General features: G+C 36.0%; 3 protein-coding genes across 3 annotated transcripts in view; 2 read left to right on the top strand and 1 right to left on the bottom strand.

Annotated features, from left to right (window-relative positions):
• The window catches only part of LOC107676302 (signal-induced proliferation-associated 1-like protein 2), a gene marked incomplete at its 3' end in the record, with an annotated part of 74,134 nt that extends 67,581 nt beyond the window's left edge, over positions 1 to 6,553 (bottom strand). The window contains exon 1 of the mRNA XM_016470834.1: positions 6,425 to 6,553. The remainder of the gene's footprint in view (positions 1 to 6,424) is intronic.
• Positions 6,554 to 7,197: 644 nt separating this feature from the next.
• Positions 7,198 to 10,544, top strand: LOC107676303 (microtubule-associated protein 10-like). Its single transcript, XM_016470835.1, has 2 exons — positions 7,198 to 8,226; positions 8,905 to 10,544. Exons 1-2 carry the CDS (start codon positions 7,299 to 7,301, stop codon positions 10,344 to 10,346), a joined length of 2,370 nt encoding a protein of 789 aa, XP_016326321.1. The 5' UTR covers positions 7,198 to 7,298; the 3' UTR covers positions 10,347 to 10,544.
• Positions 10,545 to 11,364: 820 nt separating this feature from the next.
• Positions 11,365 to 17,374, top strand: ntpcr (nucleoside-triphosphatase, cancer-related). The gene is made up of 6 exons (XM_016470836.1): positions 11,365 to 11,551; positions 13,042 to 13,204; positions 13,291 to 13,387; positions 15,540 to 15,740; positions 16,933 to 17,000; positions 17,141 to 17,374. Exons 1-6 carry the CDS (start codon positions 11,518 to 11,520, stop codon positions 17,214 to 17,216), a joined length of 639 nt encoding a protein of 212 aa, XP_016326322.1. The 5' UTR covers positions 11,365 to 11,517; the 3' UTR covers positions 17,217 to 17,374.
• The last annotated feature ends 239 nt before the right edge of the window (positions 17,375 to 17,613 follow it).

Below are 17,613 nucleotides of genomic sequence, written 5' to 3'. Positions count from 1 at the left end.
ATGTGAGAAATGTTGAAGGTGTCTGAATAAATTTTGGTTTGACTGTATCTATTTGATAAATTAAGTTAACCAACTAACATTATACATACTCTTTTGGTTTCTGTAACCAATATTTTAAAAATTTACTCGGTATCGGCAAGTACCAAAAATAAAACTATCGGTATCGGGCGAGTACTGGAAAAAGTGGTATCGGTGCATCCCTAATTTAATGCATCCTTGATGAATAAAAGCATTCATTTCTTAATCATTTGTAACCACACTCAGAGATGCATTGTGGGACTGAATCCATACACAATAACAGACAAAAGGGTAAAGCAACGTCAATGACAATGACAATGACAAAATTAGCAGCAGCAGATATTCCCTGGGCCAGTAAATCATCTCCGCTGATACCTACGCAGAAACGCACGACAGCGTGCAACACAAGAACATCTAGAAGAAACTCAATCAGGGCGTCTCCTTCACCCAGCTGCAAGAGGAGATGATGTCGGGGTGGACGCGTGCACACTGACGAGTGAATGATGGATATATACCTGCTCAGATTTCATTTGTATTCATGTCCTTATAGCTAAGAACAATGTCAAGTGTTTGAGCCAAAGATCAGGACACAGGATACAGCCAGAGGTTAAAGAGGGTGTTACACAACCTGCCTTGCAAATAAAATGAATGTCTCCACAGCGTCCTATCATTCAAATCATGAGCCAAACACATCTAAATGAGATAAAGACGCACAACAAGAGTAACTTGTAAACACAATAGTGACATTCAAACTGTTTAACCTTATTCAATTTCCAATGTGAAGGCAGCAGTGGACTACTAGTAACCAATAGGACGTCTAAAATAAATTTGATATAGGAAAACAAGATATATTTCTAGCTTCAACATTATTTGTTCTTCAGACATTCATCTTTAGTTTATACACAATAAGTGTCATCTGTATGCAAAGTGACCTGCATTTGGAATTTGCTCATGGAGCCACATTGAGATTCCCACATCTCTGGAATTGGACAATATATGACCTTAAAAATAAACATACCAAAAGAAAAGTTTGTTAAGAACCAGAATCTTAAAGGATATTAAGATATCTTTAATAATTCTTGAGTTACAACCATGCAATCCTTTGGGAAAAAATTGCTTGAACTGTAATATACAACAACAAAGATTGCCAAGTCAACAGATTTCACTAATAGACCAAGCAATCACTGTGTAAAAAATAATATAATGATGCTGCCATCTTTCTAAAGCCATTTTACCCTCCTGTATTTTGGCTCCAAATCTCAGGTGAAAATATGTATTCTGACCACCCTCTACACAATAGTGAATTACTTGGTAAACATACATCCATGAGATTGAATATTTTGGCTTTCTTCACTATTTATGTTAGTCGTTCTTGTTAACAAATGCAAAAATTTTAGTCTGGGAAGTTTCTGGAATTTGGTTGATTTGACACAGAATAACCCAACAGCATGTTTGAGAGCTGATAAAACACTCCGTTTTTTTAAAAAGATTACATTTTCCACATTCCAAAACCAACAAAAAACATTCATTGTTGTGATACTCGCATCTCCGCCAAATGACAACAGTTACACAAATGCGGTTCGAATAAACAAACAGGCCTGTTGTGGTATCAACCAGCAGCTGGCAGAGATCTGCTCTGATGATGCCAGTCACAAGTGTTGGTCATTAACAAGTACAAGAGAGAATGAACCAGACGGGTGACTGATTACAAACCAAGCACAAATTTGCATGGCTAATATGCAATGATATGCAAAGAAATAATGTAAATAATTATAATAATAATAATTAGTGGTCGACCGATATTGTTTTTTTGAACAGCCGATGCCGATGCCGATATCTTGGCAAGCAGGGTGGCCGATGGCTGATATAAAGCCGATATAATTTTATTTATTTTAATTAATATTTAAGAAATTAAAAAATAATTTGAAAATGAATTAAAAAATAAATGTGTTAAATAAACATACGTATACTTTAGATGACAAAGTATTTTTCATAAATAAATAAATATTTAATAAAAAATGAAGTAAACACTGTAACCAACAGGGCAATCAGTATTCTGGGAAGTTTGTGTGCATTGGGAATCATATTTTTTCAAATAAAGCTAAGGTAACACTAATTTTACATACAGCACACTTGTTTGTTTAACCGTTCTATCTGATTATTAGACAGATTTCTGTCCGTATTAGACAGAACTGTTAACGACGACAGCGAACAAGAGGGAGAATGTGAGCACTGTGTGCTCAGGTGCTGCCGATCTCAGCGCTGTCAAAATAAAAGTCCGCCTCGAACGCATCGGACAAACAGGAAAACTTATCAGCCGATGCCGATATTTAAAAAATGCCAAATATCGGCCACTAATAAAAATCTTCTCCAATGCACACAAACCAAAAGTGTCTGTGATATTTTGGTCTGTAGATATGATTTGAGTTTGTGGACTGCCTATTTTAAGATTTTGAGGAATCATTAATGTTTGGCGCATAAACGTATTTGATGAAGTTTCATACTCAGCATCAATGGTTTCTACAAATCACTATAAGCATTAATAATAGTGACTATTGCCTTAGGAAAGGCCATTTTTGATGGGCTCCATTAGATGTTGAATGAGTTGCCAGTAAACATGAAGAGCAGATGGCCTCTACTAATCCATTTCATTTGGAGTCCATCTCATCTCTTCTGGTTAAACATGAAATATCCTTGTAATATCACACAATGAGGTCGATAACAGCGATAAACCGTTGTCTTGGCATACTTTGGGCCTGATTGCCATGTCTCAAGATATTCTTTTCCTATCCGACGGATTAGATGCACAGCTAAGATTCATATGTTTGTTGTCTCACAACCCTGTCCTATTCAATCAGACTGGTATTACAGTACACTGAAACACGTTTCCATATCCGACACACTAAAACAATGCAAATAACCCATCAAAACGCCTTCTAACTTGGTGCACGTTAAACAAAGAGTTCCTGCTTGATGTGAGGGTAGCGAGCAGCTGTCCACCTGTGTTAAACATGAAATATCCTTGTAATATCACACAATGAGGTCGATAACAGCGATAAACCGTTGTCTTGGCATACTTTGGGCCTGATTGCCATGTCTCAAGATATTCTTTTCCTATCCGACGGATTAGATGCACAGCTAAGATTCATATGTTTGTTGTCTCACAACCCTGTCCTATTCAATCAGACTGGTATTACAGTACACTGAAACACGTTTCCATATCCGACACACTAAAACAATGCAAATAACCCATCAAAACGCCTACTAACTTGGTGCACGTTAAACAGAGTTCCTGCTTGATGTGAGGGTAGCGAGCAGCTGTCCACCTGTCCTGACAGATGTTATTTCAAGAGAGGACTCCAAAATGAGCTTTAATTTCCTGTCATTATGTTATGAATGCATTCAGGAGTGCAACGCAAGATAAACATCCGTCTGCAGTCACTGTGCCATCTAAACCCAGCGATGGGAAGACAATCTTCTCGTTTCTCCCAGGGGAATGTAAGGAAACAACGAGGAAACTTGCCAATAACAATGAAAATGCACAACTTTCTTAATCTAGTCAAGCCAAGGCACCTTTATATACAGCATTTTACACAATACAGATTGTTTCGAAGCTGCTTTACAGTAATAAACAGTAACAATGTTAACGTTGCAAAATTGCATCAATCATGTTGCATCAATTTATTTTAAAGCGCTTTCGAATTTCAGCTACAAAGCATCGCTACAGAAGACAACAGTGTAGTGCCCTATGAAATCCATTTTATTTTTTCCCAAATCCTGTTTTATTTTTTTCCAAATTCAGTTTTGCCCTTCTATGGGTAGGCCTAAATTAAATTTCATTAATCAAAAAGCATATCTAACTAATTCAAATCATGAAACTTATTTAACATCAATTTATTAAAACACTGAAACCACTGCAAGCGTCACGCGCGCTTCAGTATGTGTACTAAATGAAACCGCACGTCTGCTTAATATTTACATATACTAGTCCATATCACGATTTGATTAAAGTGAAATGACCTACTTTTAATTACTTCATCCAAACTTTGACAAATTCCGTGACATTCCGCGTTATGCAGTAAATTCGATTTTTATGACTGGATTCTGTAATTCCGTCCGCGTTTTCTGCATTGTGGAAATCATAGGGCCCTAAATTTCGATATATTGCACAGCCCTAATTGAGATTAATTGTTGATTCAGTTTAGTTCAATGAGTGTCAACGTTGTCAATTGTTGCCTACAACAAGCGTCTATTAAGAGACTATTTAAAATGCACACTGACTAATACCATAGTCTTTCACCTTGTCAATATTCTCACCTCACTTCACCACAATGCGGCAGTGGCATCTTTGTAGTTTGTTTAACTTCTACCAAATGACAGATCAATTAGCGCTGTAGAGTTTGATTGAATGAACGGCCTTTGATGTCAACAACAACAGATCTGGGATTCAATAAGTCAATTTATGCATGCGTGACTAGACGGTTAGCTGCTGTGTGTTATTTGCATTTAATGTCTGCATTAAATCAAAATGCATCCTATCTATTTTCTAAATGCATGTTGATCTTAGTGTGAACATTTCTCTTGTGCATAAGCATATATTTAACTATTTTTAAATGCAATGCTCATTTCTTAAAATCCAATCAACAACCGATAGATTGAACCCAACCCTACATTTTTTATTTTTCAAAAATCCATTTCACTCGGATGCAATACAGAACAAAATATCTGTCGCTACTTCCGTTTCATCACAACTTTAACAATGCATTTTTCCCACCATCTGCAACCAAATCACTTTTGGGGAAAATAAACACTGATAGTTCACATACGGTTGTCTCTATGTATTAGGCCTAAACTAGACTAGGAGAAACTATTTTAGTAGCACACTTCACCTTGAAGAACAATGCACTTCTGAGTCTACAAAGTATAAAGGCTTAGGTGCTTTCATCCTTAGAGACGGGGATGCAATTTCGTTCGGCAGCATGAAAGAACTGAACATCAGAAGGATTTTCTCCTGTCCGTGTCCCTCACGTATTACTGATATGGCTATAAAGAAAATGGCTTTATTAACCTTGACACAAGGACTTGGCTGTGTAACTTGTCTAATCAAACGTGCAATTACCTGACCATAATCTGATACACGCTGGCCGTTCAGAAGACAGAGAAAACACTCATACTGAAGTCCTCTGAGTGACACACACAGCATAAAGATGCTTGCACTAAATTCTAAACTGTTAACAAAGACATTAAAGCACTTATGATTTCTTTGTTTAGAGCAGAATAAAGAGTGATCACTCATTATTAACTTTAAAGCAGCACAGGCTGTTCATTCCCTTACAAAAAAGTACAATGGCATCAGATATGGTATTTTAATATACACTATGCTACTGAATGATTGTCACATTCATATGCCATGGTATTTACAAGGTATGTCAACGAATACCATGAAATCCAAAAACAAACATGTTAGTGTTGTTAGTGTTATCTGTGATTTCCACAAAAGAAAAGGACAAAAAATGTGATAGACCAAAGCCTACAGTACAGATTATACTTAAAAATACACTTAAATATCGTTGTAAATAAAGTATAATTACATAGCAAGAAATATACTATCTGATATTTGTCACTCAAGCATCAGAACCGCAACTAAACAGTAAACATAGTAATTAAACATTCACATTTCAATATGTCTACCATATAAACGGCATGTTATTGTGGTATAGTTTCAGATGACCAAACTCTTAATTCTGCCTTGCAAAGACTAATGGATTGGAAACATGTGCTATGGATAATCACTATAATAGAAAATTTGACAATAGCACTGGATTGTTGATCCAAAAGAACATTCAAGAGCCCTCTAGTGGATATCTCTGACAGCCTGTGTTTAAAATCAACTTTATCTTGACTGCCTTTGTGTTATTTAAAGCACAGTCCCTGGGCTACATTTGAACCTGATAACTCCAGAGATACAGGAAAATCCCATAATAAATACAATAAAGATACAAAATGACAAAATGCATGTGTCATGAGTCTGTGTTTGTGTGATATTTTCACCTGAGTTCTCAGTATTGTTTCAAGGACACACACACACACAACAACAGTGAGAACTGATTTTTCACAAACCTCCCAAACAGAATGACTTTCTCAATACTTAGTGAGCTGTCAAACAGACATCATATTTGGGCATCATTAGCGTTGACAACAAGGAACGCGCCCAAACCTGCTGCACGCGACTGTGACGCCTAGGTAGGCAGCTCATTAGGTCACAATCCAAGGGTTTACATTACTAAACCTGACACATCTTTACTAAACTAAAAGAAACTATTGTTACAAAAATCGCAACACAATAAGTAACAACCATAGACTGTCTGCCTGGTAGTGGGCTACTTTTCAAAAAAGTGAACCTTACCTTCAGCATTCAGAGTAAAAGAAACTCCCATAACGTCAGTCTCATTCCTTTAAAATACAGAGCCAGAGAATGATCATATTCCACAGAGAAACACTGATGCTCTCAGAGCAGCTGGTATCTTCACCCTCCACTCACTCAAGCCAAATACTGGCGTTTGTTCGGATCACATGAAGCCGGTCTGTGGCTCCGCCCACCGCGGCAGATGATTGGTTGAGCTGTTGCCAAACTCCGCCCACGCACTTGTTCACAGGGAGGGCAGGAATATACACTATATATATATATATACAGCGGTAAATAGACTTTTCACCGAAGGTATTTCTGAAAACTTCATAGTTTTCACATCAGGTCATTTAGGTTGAGATTGTTTGGTCTTCGGGTATTTAAGTTGAAATATTCTTGGATATCAGTTGAAAAACAACTATGATCTGAACCTGGAGTAATAGTGGCCCCAACTGGAAGACTGAAGAAAACCTTTTTTACAGAAGGACATCAAAGAATGACTTTTTTGTCTTAAATACAAATTAGGATTTTGAAATAAACCACATTGAGTGTGCTTGAATTACATATTTAAAACTATTTAGTGAAGTTAACTTATTGACAGTTTTTTTAAACAACATTACATTTTCGCTTTGGATAAAAGCGTCTGCTAAATGACTAAAAGTAAAAGTAAAATCATTTATGAAAAGGACAAACTAATAAACTACATTTCCCAGTAACCCTCGGCGTCCGTGACGTATCAATCCTGCGACGATGCCGTTGCTAGGCGATGCGACGCTCTCTCTCACACACACACACACACCGCTTCCGAGTTCAGTTTCATCTCCGTTGCGTTTAACATATAAACAACCTCTCCTTTAAACATGATTAGTTATATATGAAAGCGTTGTGTTTTACTCTCACGCCAAAGAACATGTCATCAACGCAAGAAACTCTCTTCTCACTGGAACTGCTGATCGATTTCGTTCGCTTTGACGGTTCACGTGGCAATGTTTTGGATCCCGCGGTTGCTGTTCGCTTCTTAGATTTCCCCACACTGCTGATATACCAATCAAAACAAGAGCATCGTCCATCTAAATCAGGATACGCTGATCTGTGCCTATCACCTGAGGCTATATCTCAACCAGATGATGGAGAACATCTCAAGTATTCCTTCCATAAAGGCAAATCGTGTCTTTTTAAAATCAATTTGCACTCGTTACACGCTCATCTCATGAACACCCCTCTCTACGCAATGGTGTTGGATGCAAAAGATGAGATTCCTAAACTTATAGGAAGCTCGTTGATTTCGCTCGCTAAAGTGACGGAGAAAATCAAATTGGATGTTGAAAAACACGGTATTGGCAACCCATCCGCTTATGCAGAGAGACTGACCACCCCAATATGCAATCTAATGGGCAACAGCATAGGTGCTATTTCTCTGGCTTATAAAATTGTAAGTCTAGGAGCTCATTTAATTCCTCACATGCCAGAAAACAGAGTCTATGAAGTCGGTGTGACCCGTGGAAAAGGAGGACAAGACCCCTCGGTGCATGCAAGATGTCCTGAAAGAGATGAGATGCCACCAAAAGTAGGTGAGAATCATTCTGTGAATGCCCTTTTACAACAAATAAGCCTGGATGGACAATCTGCTGATATTGTGATATCAGAAGCAAAGCAGCCAGGGGTTCCAGCTTTTACTCAAACTGAAACAACAGAGAAAAAACAGAGAATCTCATGGTCTGAGGATGCACAGGAATACACCACATTCTGCCCTCCGCCTCTGGTTTACAGCTCCAGCGTGAAGAACCGACAGGAGAGGAAAAGTAGGATGTTAATAATGATCAAAGCTTTGATGAAAAACCTATTGCACACAATCTACTACATGCCTTGTCATTTGATTGATAGTTGAAACTTTTTTAGCAAGTAAAAGGCCTTCAGCTCATGCTCCAGATGTCAAATCTTTACTGATTTTAACATCAGAATAACTTGCACATTGTTAGTAATATTTCAAGATGAGCATTTACTGAACTAAAGCAACTTAGGTTTACTTGATTATCCAGACATAATTTTTTAGAAAAATCATATTCAAATGTGAGTATCAAATGTGATCATCAGGCTTTTGAGGAACATTAATTAGTTCATCCCTCAATCATCATTGTATTGCATTGCATTATATATTTTGATCATGTAAATATCATCTTACTAAGACAATATTGGAGATATAGAGTGACTTTTATGTAAAGTAGTCTGTTACACTGTTATAAAGATCTCATCGATTTACATTACAAGCAACAGAATTTCATCTTTTTGGCTATATAAATATATCAGCATCTGCACCAAATTTCATATTTTTGCTCAATAAAACAGCTGTTTTTTCCTCCATATTTTCACCATATCATACTATATGAGCCATAAAGCCTGATGTATCGAATATGATACTCAACAAAAACACATACGCAAACTGTTTCATTTAAAAAAATAACTATTATTTCCTATTTCAGGCTTTACGGGGTTACTTGCAGCAATGGAGAGCCTTAATATTGAGGATCTAGAAGATGGAAATAATGAAGTAGAATCATCTGACATGCGTGATTTTGCAGAGATAAAGGCGGACGGATCGATTAAGTTAACTTCAACTCCAAGGGCGCAGCATAAAGAGACGGATTCAGCTCCATTTGGGGATGTTATCAGACAGTTACCACTTCTGAACGCTTTACTAGTTGAACTCTCACAGCTGAACGTCCAGACGGCGCAGCAGCAGCCCTTATCGGTTCATCCTAACCTTGCGTGCTTGTACACATCAGCACAGGAACCGTCAGAAGCAAAACCCAAAGCTGAGAATCAGAACCCTAAACAGAGACTTGATCAATGCAAGATGAAAGCATTAAAGAGTGCAACTGGTGCGAAGAGAAACAAAGCAAAGTTGCAACCTAAGACGACGCTTAAATACGGCTTGACAAACACTTTTCGTCTCAGACTCAAACTGGTCAAACAAGGTACCAAACGACACGAATGCATCGAATACCAGTATGCAAAACGGGACCAGCCATCATCATCTAACCATAAACGTGTTCGCAAGGCAGTTAGCAGAGGTGTTCGTTTAGATGAAACCGTTGAAACATTAATTAGCAGTTTTGATATGCACCCAACACCAATTCAAACTCCATCAAAATCACAAACAAGACCAAGTATTGGAAAGCATATCACAAACGCACAAAATGAGGAATGTGGCCATTTGACTGAGAACGACAAAAAAGCTCCAAGTCAGGATTCAGACCGCAGTGACCAGCATTCAGCTTCATCTATTCATGATTCAAATCTTAGCTTCCAGAGAGGAGATAGTAGAGCGAGCAGCCGTCCTTGCAGGACAAGCTTGAGTAATGGCTCCTACGGACAAGAAGAGTATCAGGACGACTTCACAAGCCTAAACACAACCGAGGGATACTCACCCGACCCGTTCAGCAGTCCAGAACCAAGCAGACGTAAAAGAAACAGCGGTTCGAGCACTTCAAGTTCCTCTCATCCAAGCAAAGGTCTACCTGTTCCTGTCAAAGCGAAGAACTCTCCACAACGTGCTTTTAAAAACACGCACGTCATCCGACCACGTCTTCAGACCTCCACTCTGAGTCTGTCTTCAGATGAGGATGAGTTTGAGTCTGGAGGTCACAGGCCTGGATCGCAGAGCGCTGGACAAAAGACTCCATCTGTGCGCAGGACATTTGGAAAATCGGAGAGCTTTGACAGTGACCCTGGTGATAAGGGCATGACATTTAGCCGGGTGTCAGAGGACTCCGATTTAGCCGCTAATAACCCGGTGCTAAAGTCCATCTCATCTTCAGAGCATGATGAGGAACGGGATGAACTGGGCTCTCTGGGACTGGACAAGAATTACCGTCACATTTCAGAACTGGTGATCAGCAAACTTCCAGGATATACACTGTGATTAGATGATGTTAATTTAATAACCGTGAAAATTAGTTTACACCAGAAACCATCAAACATCTGATTTATTAGTCAATATGAATATGTTTTTATATACTAAACTGTTGCATAGAACTGCATTCATTAGCAAGCAGTCATTCGTGTATTCATTCTGTTTTAACAAATGCAGCTTTTGATATGTTGGCATGTATTTACGAGATTTTATTATTAATTAATCTATTTCAGAATTTGTGAAACAGCAAATAAAAAAAATGTTTGTTACCGCAATAAACAAACAGTTGTTTCCAAATCACAGCCTTAAATCCATTGATAAAGGATTAATTTATCCAGTGTTAAGTCGTTTAGAAGGGATAAAATGGGAATGTGGATTATAATGAATTAATATGCTTATTTTCTGACAAAAAACACCCAGTATATACACTTTTTTTTTTAAATAACAGTAATGTTTAATAATACAAATTTGATAAATATATATATTATACACACATATAATACATTAACTTACAAAAAGCAATGCATTTGTTCGTTTTTATTAATCTTTGTTGACTTTATTTAATAAAAGTACAACTGTTTATTGTTAGTTCAAGTTAGAAAATTATATTTTTATTTTTTAATGTATGTTATATTTTACTTATTGGCACACCACCTCCACAATATTTCTTTGATATTAAACTATTTCTTAAATTCAAGTTAAACTGTAATGTTTATTTTAGTAGTGCATTTTTTTTTTTTTTACTAAAAAGCTGCAGATAATCAGGCACGACCCTAAAGTAATACAATTTTAAGTCCTGTAAATATAATTATTTGACAACATATAATTTACTGTTTCTCCTTAGCCTACACCTCTTTGAGAATAAGTAATTTGAGAGTTAAATAAATCGTGCATTCATTTAAAACAAAAACAGCAGATTAGTGCATATTCCTTGTGAGAAATGAATACATATCCTTACGCAACTAACTACATTAAGTTGCACAAGACCCATTTTTCCTCATTTATAAACTTTTGAATCCTGTGGCGCGTTAGTTCCTCTGCGCTTGCGTCATGCTGCCGGAAGTTATGTAGCAGTGTGTAACTCGCCAAAAACCTAAAAGAAGACGAAGAAGAAGAATGTAGCAGCAGTGTACATGTGTGGGATCCAGACCTGAAATAAAGCAGCAGGAATCATCTGTAAATGATGAAGCATGTGTTCCTGACCGGCGTTCCCGGTAAAATGAAACATATATTTACTTAGTAAACGCAATAGTCGCGCATTCTGTTCTGCCTTCTCCTCCACATCACATTCAGTAGCGATTCCCATAGAAATGTGTAGAAACGTTTTTCAAATATAGTGAATTAAGCTACAAATTCGATCATAAAGCACACTGTTTCCATCTAACATGTATTTTGAGCGGCAGCTCGTCGTATTAATGGAGTTTTTCACTAGCTAGCAGTAAATCAGTTACCTCACCTGAATATGTTCCTAGATTTGTGTTATCTTTGGAATGGAAATATGGATATTTTATTTGTAAGCGTCATACTGTTTTAGTTAATGTCATAAAACTAGCGAGCTAAGCCAGTAATAGTGCTGACATTGTCGTGTAAACATGACTAAAGACGCTATACGCTGGAACCGATTCAATTGAGTGAGTCATTTACGCTGGAACCGATTCGATTGATTCAAACCCGTGACTTCGATCATTCAGTAGCGTATCGCGAATCTTTTTTTTCTGATTAAAAAAAAAAAAAATTTTATTAAGCCGTATACGAAACAACAAACCATTACTCGTGTAAACATGACTAAAGACGCGAAAAGCGGAGGAACAGACAAACCGATTCAATTGAGTGAGTCATTTACGCTGTAACCGATTCAATTTAGTGAGTCATTTACGCTGGAACAGATTCAATTGAGTGAGTCGTTTACGCTGGAACCGATTAAATTGAGTGAGTCATTTATGCTGGAACCGATTCGATTGATTCAAACCCGTGACTTCGATCATTCAGTCGCGTATCGCGAATCTTTTTTTCTGATTTTATTATTTTTTTTGTTTGTTTATTAAGCCGTATACGAAACAACAAACCATTACGGCAGGACAATTATAAAAACAAAACAAAGATAAAAAAAAGAAATACACCAATACAAATCCCTGAAGAAAATTAACCATGGTTTTATTATGGTAAAAGTGTAGTAACCATGTTTTTTGTTGTTGTTGTTTAACCACAGTTTAAATACCATGTACAAATACCATGGTTAATCTATGGTTAGTGTAGTAAAACCTTGGTTAATTAGTGGTTACCATGTTTTAACTATAGTAACCATGTTTTGTTTTTTTCCACCTTAAGAGGACACATAGGATGAATATAGAGATGCAGTTTTCACTGCTTTAGAATTAACAGAACTTTGGATAGTTTCCATGTACTTGTCTAGAAATTGTGATATAAACTCAGAATTGCGAGAGAGAAAAAAAAAGTCAGAATTGTTAGATAAAAAGTCACAGTTACCTTTTTACTTTTTTTATCCTGTGGCAGAAACAGTCTTCCATGCTTCACAGCATTTTCCTTTTTACATAAAATTTCAATATTCAAATTAATATTTCATGTGCATTTATTAATTTATCAGTTAAGCAGTCATGCAGTGAGATCATTTACAGCCAGCCAGTCATTATGACAAAATAAACCCATTCATGGTACCCTAAAACCTAGTGTTTTTGTCTGCTAGGTGTGGGTAAGACCACTCTGGTGAAGAAAGTGTGTGATGCCTTGGTCTCGGCTGGGGTTTCTGTCAGTGGTTTCTACACGGAGGAGGTCCGAGAGCGAGGCAGAAGAGTGGGCTTTGATGTGGTCACACTCACAGGGGACAGAGGACGGCTGTCCAGACTCAGGTATCATCTCTCCATCAATCAGCCGCTGCTCGTGTGTATTTACTGCTGTCTTCAGTCACTAACACACTCTTCTGTGTTTGATCCAGCGCTCAATCCGCCGCAGGTGGACGTGAATGCAGGGTCGGTCAGTACGTGGTCGATCTCCAGTCATTTGAGAGTCTCGCTCTCCCTCTTTTCAGAGATGTACGTATGGATGAATGGATTTCATTTCACTTCAGTTAACTTTTATTTTAATGGTTTGCCTTTTTCCATTAGGTTTTATATGTCTATAGCTTTATTGTTTATTCATTTTAATTTTAGTTTGTGTCATGTTTGTACAACAAGTTGAATTAAATGGATGGATGATGTAAACAAAAATGCATGCTGTTGGGTGCATCATTTATTGAAACTAATCTAAACTGATGTACGATATACACTGAAACAAAATTGGTGTAGGATTTACTTTAAAACAGGGTTATTATAGTTAACTTTGTTAGTACATCAAAATTAAAACTAAAACCTTAAACATTTTTGTTACTTGAAATAAAATTAACAATAACTGAAATAAAATATAATATTAAAAACTTTTTTGGTTTGAACTAAACTATTTTTACATGTATTTTAATGTAGTTTAACTTGATTTAATACAATTACTAAAACTGAAATAAACAGTAATAAAAACCATATAGCCATATTGAATACAAATGAAACATACTAAAAATGACAAAAACACAAAATTACTAAATCTTTGAAATAACTCAAAATATTCCAAATTCACAATATTATTAAATATTAATCAAAATTTTAACTATTAATAAATAGGATATCAGTGGTACTAAAATAACACTGCTTTGAAACAGTTTTCACTCAAAAATGGAAAAACTCCAAAAATCTTTGTTCTATTTAGAACTTTGAAAAACACAGGGAAAGTCTCTGGCCTGACTTTGAAAAACACAAAGGACGATGTTTAGCAGAATCTTCAAAGCCTCAAAAACCATACAAAAAGTTTCAAGCTCCAAAAAGCAGGAGATTTATGTGAGGAAATGTAAGTTATTATTCACTGGAAATGTTGCATGATAGGAAAGTTTTGCAACTCTCTTCAGTTTGAGTCAGTCTTTTTCAGGCTTTGAACTTTCATATCTTCACCACTATGCTATCATATGCAGACACATATTTCATCTCTCTGTGACCTAGAGTCATGCGTTCCTGATTGACACATTGAGTGTGTCTGCTGCCTTCATCATCGTCATCTTTTTCCTGGTTAGCGTAGGATGCGCTGTGCGCGGAAACTTTGAGTGCACTTCTAGTATCATTGAGATTCTATCATTTTTATTAGTATTTTGAATTAGTTTTTATTTTCATATTTTCCATTTTAATTTGAAAGTTTTAGTAATTGTCATGTATTTTATTTTATTTTTTTTCCATTTTTAAATTAGTTATTTTATTCAGGTTTTTTTTGTCTTTTTTTATTAACTTTTTGTTTGTTTGTTTTCATTTTAGTTATGTTAATGCATCAAGAGAAACTGTATGAAAATTAGAAATGTTACCTGGCAACTAGCTAAAATAAGTTTGTGTTTTGTTAAACAAAAACATATACCAGAACCACACAGGGTTTAAGTTTTTATATATATATATATATATATATATATATAAAAACATATATAATTTATTTTTATTTAGTTTTTAATTTAATTTTAGTTATGTTAGTACATCATGTTAAACTAAATTAAAATTAGAAATGTTACCTGGCAACTAGCTGAAATAAGTTTTTTAAATTGATTTTAAATTATTAAAAAACAAAAACTTACACCAGAACCACACATAGTTTAGGTTTTTTAGACATTTTATTTAAATTTCAGTTAACTTTTCTTTTTCTTTTACGTAATACAGATGTTTTGTTATTAAATGAAAATTAGAAATATTACCTGGCAACTAGCTGAAATAAGTTTAAGCGGGTTTTTTTTGGTTAGTTTTTTTTTAAGTTCTAGTTTTAGTTAACTATGATCATTTCTCCAGTATTGCGTGAAACTATATGACTAAAGCAATAGTTCTGGCATGTCAGTGATGCCAAACACCAGTTCAAGTCTGATGCATATTAAGGCACCAAACTTGAATATGCAGATGTGTGAATGAGATTTGAGAGCTGTGAAGATGATCAGAGAATTACTTTTATGATCACATTAAATGTCTTTGGTCATTTTTAGAGCTTAGCAGCCACAGGTCACGGTCGATGTTCAGTGAAAAAAAGAAAAGCAAAGGGCTTTGGAACAACATGAGGGTTATTAAATAAACATTTCCTTGAAGACGTGTTCCACATCATGTTTCTTGCTGAGTTTTGAGTTTGATTATGGAACAGATGCGGGAGGAAAGCAAGAGGCTGTTTGTCATCGATGAGATCGGAAAGATGGAGTTGTTCAGCCAAGCGTTTATCCGTGCGGTGAGACAGACGCTGGACGCCTCCAGCTGCTCCATCCTGGGCACCATCCCTGTTCCTAAAGGAAAACCTCTCGCGCTGGTGGAGGAAGTGCGCAGCCGACAGGACGTCAAGATATTTATGGTAAAAACTTGTTTTACATCACTCAAGTTTTCCAAGCAAACTTCCTTCTCGCCTTTCATTTGCATGCAACTCTCACACATGCGGCAGAGAGATACTGCAGATCATTCAATAGATGCTACAGAAATACGTTTTTCTTGTCCTTTTTTTATAGGTTTATAGGACCCTATGATACACTCAAAAAAAATTAAGGCCTAAATTTAAGATTTATGTATTTGAATTGCTTATTAATTTTCCATGCATTTGGATTACATGGTTTTAACAAACTAATAAACTTAATGTGGTGCATATTTGTCAGTCCAACATAATTAAAACCGGTCAGAATTTCATAATTTTGAATTAACTAATTGAACATTGCTTGTTCCACAGCTAGCTGTATCTTAACAATATTCATACTTTTGAACTGAATAAATTGAATTTTTTCAGGTTTAGTTATAATTACACAGTTCATACAATCAAACCTGGAAATATTGAGGAATATATAAATTGCCTTTTTTTTTTTATTGTCATTTTTGAGTAATGGTGGCGTTTTTTTTTTTTTTTAATAAGTGCATTCCAGCACTTAATCGTTGTTGTTCAGAACTGCAAGAGATTTGACTTAAATGTAAACAATACTTTTATAATGCTGTCAGCTACCAATATATAATATGGAGCTCAGCTACATCTATTCTGCAAAATTCCAGACAATCAGTGCAGAAAAATTTAAAAGGACGCAGATTCCTTGTCTTTTTTTTGTTTTTAAGAAAAGGTGTAATTTTTTATTTGCATTGGGAAAGATATTTATCGGTCTTTTTTTTAAACAAATATTTGTTCAAATTGTCATTTAAATAGTCTTTTTTTAATTTTCACTTTTTATATGCTTTTTTTTTTTTTTACTCGTATTTTTTCGAAATTGTCCTTATCTAATTGCCATTAGATTTTTCTAGTTATTGGTCCACTACAACTAGCTGTTTGTGAGTTCAAGCTATATAAAATGGTGTTATTCAGTTATAAAAAAAGTCTTATTCAGTATCAAAAATCATGGAAACTAATTGGTCAAAACTTAAGCTGAGAACTCTCTGAAATGGATGTTTAACGAACAAATCAGCCCTTATTTCACTATTGCTCATTTTTGCCACTTTTATTTTGTTTTTTTAAGAAAGTCTCAAATTCCAGTTAAGTTATGCTGTCCATCTGTCTGTCTGTCCTCCCACAGATCACAAAGGAAAACAGAGACATGATCTTCGATGACATTGTCTCGGCTGTACAAGAGTGCCTGAAGAAGTAAATGAGGAGGAGCATATTTTAATGATAATTGTCATTTTTGTTTGCCAACCAGCCCTTCAGGAGCTCAGTTCGTTCGTACGGTGAAGCGTGTCACACGTGTGTAATGTATGCGTGTGATTAAGCATCTTTCTCTCCAGCACGTCTCATAATGGACGGAGCTCTGCATTATTGATTGGAAGCGAGCGTGTGAGACCGTCCTGGAGGAGCGACTGAGATGAACAGAGGTGATGCCCTGCGAACACTCGTCAGCCCTTAAATGTTTTCAGTGGGACAGAGAGGCCGCTGAGGCGCGACCTTTCCTCGTGAGCTTCCTGTATGTGCGTTTCCCATTAAACAGGAAAATAAATTCATATTTGAGAGGACAACACTGTCAGGCTTCCAGATGTTTTATTTATTTTTACCATAAATATGGAAACATGTTCCTGAATATGTTTAAAGTTATACATGTCATTATTCACTGAAAACTTGTATGCATAATAAATTTGAGAACTACAACTTTTGACAGAATAACAACTTAAAATTTTGTCTTTTCCTTTCACAAAGTTAAAAAATGACTTCAGAAGTTTTGGAATATCCACTACCGTTACTGAGTTTTTTTGTTTGTTTGTTT

Source organism: Sinocyclocheilus anshuiensis, unplaced genomic scaffold, assembly GCF_001515605.1.
Source record: "Sinocyclocheilus anshuiensis isolate Anshui unplaced genomic scaffold, SAMN03320099.WGS_v1.1 scaffold3951, whole genome shotgun sequence".
Classification (NCBI taxonomy): domain Eukaryota; kingdom Metazoa; phylum Chordata; class Actinopteri; order Cypriniformes; family Cyprinidae; genus Sinocyclocheilus; species Sinocyclocheilus anshuiensis.
Note: the sequence above shows the minus strand (reverse complement) of the source record. Positions and strands in the feature narration are given on the sequence as shown.

Excerpts from the sequence above, each read along its gene's own strand:
- ntpcr (XM_016470836.1), top strand. The coding sequence starts at position 11,518 with ATGATGAAGCATGTGTTCCTGACCGGCGTTCCCG. Across the intron at positions 13,388-15,539 it reads CTCTCCCTCTTTTCAGAGAT|ATGCGGGAGGAAAGCAAGAG; the intron begins GTACGTATGGAT and ends ATTATGGAACAG. Across the intron at positions 17,001-17,140 it reads GTACAAGAGTGCCTGAAGAA|CACGTCTCATAATGGACGGA; the intron begins GTAAATGAGGAG and ends CTTTCTCTCCAG.
- LOC107676303 (XM_016470835.1), top strand. The coding sequence starts at position 7,299 with ATGAAAGCGTTGTGTTTTACTCTCACGCCAAAGAACATGTCATCAACG. Across the intron at positions 8,227-8,904 it reads GAACCGACAGGAGAGGAAAA|GCTTTACGGGGTTACTTGCA; the intron begins GTAGGATGTTAA and ends TTCCTATTTCAG.